Below are 6575 nucleotides of genomic sequence, written 5' to 3'. Positions count from 1 at the left end.
AAAAAATACAAATAATATTAATAATTTTTCAGAATTATTTAAGATACGATGCTAATTTTATTATTAAAGATTTTGGTAACTTTTTTATTCCTGGAAGAATTACAATTCTTACGATCAATAAAGAGAGATACATTTCATTATTGAAACATATAAATGAATATAATATAGAATATCGTTTCATCGATTCTTTTAATGTTTCTTCTTTAATTTTTTAGATTTTCTTTTAAATTCATGCCTCTGCGTGTCTTGATGAATTAATATCTTATTTCAAGAAAAAATATTTGAAGATTCTCAAGTCGAAGTTGAAACACTTAGATGACAAATAATATATATATAAAAGAATCTTTCTATATGACTTTATTACTTCTTCTGAACGTATAGACGAAACCACATTTTCTTTGTACGAAGCATTTTATAATATGTTAAACTAATATAAAATCGATTCGGAAAATTATGAACACGCAAAACAAATTTGACATATATTCGATATACAAAATCTTGTTGAATATAAGTAATCTTTATTCGAAAAATAATTTATTATTATTAACAGATATATTTAAAAATTTTTGAATAGAATGTGTGAAAAATAATATTTCATTTTTTATATTATTTTTATATTATTTTTTATATTATTTTTATACTTTATCAAAATTTACATGGAAAGCTATACTCAAACATTTAATTAAAATTATTGACTGATGTTAATATGTTATTAATGGTCGAATACAGTATACATGACAGTTTTATAATTAGTCAATATTCACACCATTGTGTATCAGCTAATAATAAATATATGAAAACATATAATGCAAATCAATTATCGGAATATTTAATATATAATTTTTAGTGGGTAGCAAATCTTTAAAAATTAGAAAATAATTAAATAATTCAGAATTAGTTTATATTTTTTATATCGATATTGCTTATTAAGAGAATTATTATATTTATTACAAGAATTACACAAAAAACATTTTGTATGATACGTGATAAACCACCAAATTTAAAACAAATTAAGAAATTAAGAAATTATTAGCTATTCTTTATGATAAAGAACTTTATCTAATATATTATCTTGCTTTAAAACAACGTTTAAAACATGTAATATTATTATTAAACGTATATATTGTCATATTCAATTTGATCAATTATGTTGATTACATAATTGTGTCGAGTTAAATATAAAAATATGTACAACTGATTTTGAAAAAATGTCTTTAAACTAATGAATAACGCTTTTACCGTTCAACGTAAAGTTTTAGAAAAACAAAGCAAACGGTTGAAATCACATAAATGTAAAATTTATAAATACGTTATGGATATTATGATGCTGCAACATTAATATAATATATTAATTTTCACAATCATATTATTTTTTATGAGAATCTCGTAGTCATCGAATTGCATCAATTAGTGATAAAATTTAATAAACTCATCTATATCAATACGTATATTTTAGATATTTTAAAAATTTGTTTATATGAATTTCATTATAATTACATGAATACTGTTTAAGAATAATATTGTAAGTTATTATATACAGATACCGACCATTTAATATATAATACTATATGTAAAGATATGTATACAATAACAAATAATGATATATCATAACTTAATATGAATAACTATCTTGAAATATATATAATCTACCGTGTATTAATAAGAAAATTCTAGATCTAATGGAAAATGAAAATAATGAGAAAATTATGTTTGAATTCATAAGATTAAGAGTAAAATTAAAGTGACTATCTGCGTAATCAGTCGAAAGATATATCTACACAAAATTTGTTCGCGTAAACACGAAGTTTATTGCTTGTTTTTGCTTCCACTGTTATCCTTTCTGCTTGTCGTTTTACTTTATGATCATATTACCAATGCATAATACGCATGTTTGTTTTTTTGCATTTTTGCCTATATCATTTTAGTTTGATTCGTATTGATTCTTAAAACTGTTAATTTGTATAAAATTCTGTTGAGATTGATATAAAAAAAATGCATTAATTAGTTTCATTAATTAGTCATTTATATATATGCCATTTTTGAAACAAATAAATGTAATAAAAATTTATCATTTTCCAATCAATCCTAAAGAAGAAGCCATTATAAGTCCATTTGCGGACTCATTTTATTTCAAAAACTTAGAAAAGGACCAGGTTAAGAACCAGCAAAAGGATCTTAGTAAATATCTATTGTTCTAATGTCTACTAGATTTCCCCAAAGTAAAGAAATATCCAAATAAAAGATTCTACATTTTTTATTCATACATGAAAATGATCGCGAATAAGTTATCTGTATGACCATCAATCTAAGGTTTCCAAATAGTAATATACCACTATTGACTTTACTATTATAATGTAGAATGTACTTAGATAATATTTAATTATATCTTTATTATTATTGGCATATTTATAATTATATTTTCTATTATATTATTATATTCTATATTATTATTACAGTAATAGTAATAATAGTAATAATACAAAGCAGAACTAATTCTATAGGACAAACTACAAAAAAAAATAGCACTAAGAGTTCTACTTTATAAATAGTGTGGAACGAATTTATATTATGATTTTTATAAAAATACTATATAATAAATGTATATATTCACTAAGTATAATTTTTTGATAAAATAATCGACAAAATCTTATTTTTTTGTCGCAAATGTATATATTAGTTACTACATATATATATATATCATATAAATATACACATTCACACCGTAAATATATATAGAGCACACGCGCACACACACACACACACACACATAAAAACAAATGTATCCGATGTTCAAGACATTCACCAAACGATACCATCAAAGGATATAAGTACAAGAGATCGAAAAGTATAAGTTCAGCCTATTAAACTAATTTCTATATTAAGCCAATTATTATTGACAGTTATACACGAAAAGAATGTAACTTACACTAGCTTATACATCAATCTGATAGGCACATAGCGGATATTGTACCTCTATTCCTATCTTTTATTCATATCTATCATTGGAATTATACATGCTTTGAATGAAAGGTTGTGAACAGTCTTATCGTTCTTGATATATGCACAGCCTTGTGGTCAAAGTTGATACTAATTTCAAATATCAAAACACATATTTATCTCATTTTTTAAACTTAAATATTAAATATATATTTAAAAAAGATTATATAAACATTTGAAAAAATAATTAATATTTTATTTATAAAAAATATAAGGTATCAGATTATTTAAAAATATAAAACTTGAAATATACGTTTATGTTCTGCAAAATATCATAATGTATTTCTCACAATAAATCTATGTACATAATTAGATACAATAACATCTTCTGTAAAAATAAGTGAGATTCATACTACTATAATTTTCGTTGCACAGATGAACACTTTATTTTAGAATATATTATATCAAACTTGAAAGTAATCTTGGTATTTCAAGTAGTTCATTATATTTGAATATTTCTCCTGGAATGAATGACATATTCGATAATAAATATACTAAATGTTTTATTTCCAGAGAAACTTTAAGTACCTAATTTATTTCATTATATAATCCAAAATTATTTTTTATATTTCATTTATATCTAATTAAAAGAATACTAGGAACACTTAAGTTATATATTATATTAGTTGATTTCATCAATACTGTTTTACAAGTGCTGATCTATGTCTCGATATTATACGTAATGAATAATTTGAATATTTTCTTGAATTAAATTTTAAGAATTTTTTTTTATCAATCCCAAGCTGATATTAAAGGACCCTCTGCACATTGTAGCATATCACAGAATATTTATTTCTTGATATTATATTTGTGATTTTCAACCATAACATGTTTCTTTGGTTGCATTTCTCGATAATTTGATACATTATAAGTAAGAGGGTCAAATTCATATCTCTATTTTCTACAAATGACCTTCATCTGATTCATGTGATGTTGGTAAGCAAGAAAGTATAGAATGTTCAGATATTGATTCATCCTCTGCTGTTTCTTCAAGATCATTATTACTATTAAATGATAAATGTTCTCTTAATACTAATGAACGCATTTGTTCTAGAACCTGATGTAAAGAATCTGATCTTTGATCTATTCTATCATTTAATGGTGTAGCATCTCCACTTGCAGTTCCACCAGCCGGTGTTTGCGGCGTATTACTTGGAGGTATAGGAGTACTAGTACCATCTCCACCTAAATCATAAAACACATGTATAGTTTTATAATTCTATGCTTTTAGTTTTTCAATAATACGTACTTATTGTATCACTCTCAGGACTTGCTGGCCTTTCTGCGCCTCTTATTTCTCTAATCATTTCTTCTTCTTGAGCATTCAGTCTTAAACCAGCAACTCCTTTCTTTGGAACATTATACAAATCCCGTTTAATTCTTCTTCTCCTAGAAGGATCATTCCTACGTAATTGGTGCATAGAACCAAAATCCGCAATATATAAAAACCCTGCAATTAATAATTCACAAGTCCTCTTCCCTTGTTTGTAAGCAGTTTCTAATTCAAGACTTGTACGTTGATCATATTGCCACCATCCTGTAACAATTTATTTTATAGGTAGAACTTAATAGCACTTTTTAATAGTATCATATAAAAATATTGTCATGCTTAATACGTGTTAACTATTTATCAGTAATTGTTGTATATAATCATATTTTAATTGGGAAACTTAGGAAATAAATATAACTTTAGAAAAAATATAGAATTTTTTATTTAATAAAGTCAAGTCACTAGCATATAATTTATCTATTACAAATAATTATTAATGATAATCATATTTTATAAAGCATACAAATTTTATTAACTGACATTTTAAATTTATATCTATCTCATTAAATAGGTTATATAAAATAATATGAAGTAAACAGAATTTGCTTATGGCTACATATAAAACTATTAATGATTTTTGTTAATTCTTGTCTTTTTTTTTTACAAATACCTATTTTAATCCAAACCATTCAATATTAAAATTTCATATATATTATCAACATGTGCTTATATATGCAACATAAACAGGTACTTTACTTTAAGAAATAAACTATCGTACGCCTGAAACTCCTTTACATTGTGCATCTTTTCTATCACGTTTGATATTTCTTTTGTAACGTGGTTGATATTTTCTGTATTGACATTTGTTTTCAAAGTCAATCACATAAAGCATGCCACAGATCAACATTTCACACTGAGTATCACCTAGTTTATACACTGTCTCCAAATCCTTGTTGATCCTTGAATCATATTTCCACCAACCTAAGAAGTGGTAGAATATCAACTTTTCTATATGCTATTTTCAAAAATTTACCCGAGCATGCCTGAATCTCAAAACAAAAATTAAACTAAATTCTGTTTAATTTTTAAATATATAGAAACTACTAATACTTTTTTTTCTTTTTCAAAATAAATAAAAGATACGATTGTATTCTTTTCATATTTATATCGTATCTTCTTCATTAGATTTTCTTAAACTAATTAACTTCATTAATGATTATGTTATTTATATTATTTTTTAAGTAGGTACATTTATCTTAATAGACACGTTTGCCTATATATATATATATATATATATATATATATATATATATAATATTTACAAAAGATTAATATATACAAATATATTAGAAAAAAATATTACCATTTCTGCCTTCATAAAACCATTGATATTCTTCCTCGGGTCGTTCTAATTCTTTTTGTACTTCATCAATTTCTACTAATTGCGGTCTTTCAACAAAATCAGATGGCATTTCTTGACGACACATAGGACACCTTTTATTATGATTAGCAACACCTTTTACACATAAATAGCAGTATATATGATTGCAAGGTAATCTAGCTGGATGTATACAAGGTTGAAGACAAACTGCACATTCTGGTATCGTAACAGAACCTACTGAATATCGCACTTTATAATTTTTCGTAAATTTACTATGAACAATGAATTTATCATTTAATATCTTAATTTGTAATTTCTTCATAATTATTGTAATATAAATCTATGTACCTTCTTTATCTTCGTTATTGTCTTTTTCTTTTTCCTTCAAGGTACCATTAGATGTTTCTGGCAAATTATGTTTAGCTTGAGCCATCGCAAGATTTATAATCTAAAACCCACCAATACTGGAACTGCAATTCCATGAAACTTTTAGTTTGTAAACATCAACACGTATCTCACGGCTAAACCTTCCTCACTTTCCTCATCTTCCTATCCCGCCATCTATAAACATCGACTACTAATTATATAGCAATAACATGTGTTTCCATGAAAAATTATCAAATTCCGATTTCGAATCTTTAGATCGTATTTTTTTCAATTCAATTAATTGACACACATAATTAAATTGAATAATTATATTACTTTAACCTAAAAAGAGAAGAAATATTATTAACATGTGTGATAATATATCAATTTTAATAATACAATTTTTCATTTATTTTTTTATAATTGTCCAATAATTACCAATAAAAAAGACAGAAATATCAAATAAAGGAAATAACTATCGTATAGTGTCATCTTTTTTCTACTTTATTTTAGTTCCGATGAACTTATATATATGTATTCCTTATTTGTATGATTTTTGCA

The 6575-nt window shown here is 24.4% G+C and overlaps 1 protein-coding gene across 2 annotated transcripts; it reads right to left on the bottom strand.

Moving 5' to 3' along the window:
* Positions 1 to 3251: 3251 nt before the first annotated feature.
* On the bottom strand, positions 3252 to 6532 carry LOC127064378 (E3 ubiquitin-protein ligase RNF146). Of its 2 annotated transcripts, XM_050995339.1 has the most exons (5): positions 6453 to 6532; positions 5997 to 6356; positions 5631 to 5885; positions 4247 to 4534; positions 3252 to 4182 (listed from the first exon to the last, which is right to left on the bottom strand). In XM_050995339.1, the coding sequence occupies exons 2-5, from the start codon at positions 6079 to 6081 to the stop codon at positions 3899 to 3901; spliced, it is 912 nt and encodes a 303-aa protein (XP_050851296.1). In that variant the 5' UTR covers positions 6082 to 6356; positions 6453 to 6532; the 3' UTR covers positions 3252 to 3898. The 2 variants fall into 2 exon arrangements, with proteins under 2 accessions (XP_050851296.1, XP_050851297.1); XM_050995340.1 differs by lacking the exon at positions 6453 to 6532 and having other exon boundaries at positions 5631 to 5882; positions 5997 to 6344.
* Between the last annotated feature and the right edge of the window lie 43 nt (positions 6533 to 6575).

This window comes from Vespula vulgaris, chromosome 6, assembly GCF_905475345.1.
Source record: "Vespula vulgaris chromosome 6, iyVesVulg1.1, whole genome shotgun sequence".
NCBI lineage: Eukaryota > Metazoa > Arthropoda > Insecta > Hymenoptera > Vespidae > Vespula > Vespula vulgaris.
This window is presented reverse-complemented; position numbering and strand designations above follow the sequence as displayed.

What these genes read in the sequence shown, in the direction of transcription:
- LOC127064378 (XM_050995339.1), bottom strand. Translation starts at nt 6,081, where the DNA reads ATGGCTCAAGCTAAACATAATTTGCCAGAAACATCTAATGGTACCTTG. An exon ending in GTTTTATGAAGGCAGAAATG is followed by an intron (nt 4,535 to 5,630) that starts GTAATATTTTTT and finishes AAATTGTTACAG; the next exon opens with GATGGTGGCAATATGATCAA. An exon ending in TCCTGAGAGTGATACAATAA is followed by an intron (nt 4,183 to 4,246) that starts GTACGTATTATT and finishes TTTATGATTTAG; the next exon opens with GTGGAGATGGTACTAGTACT.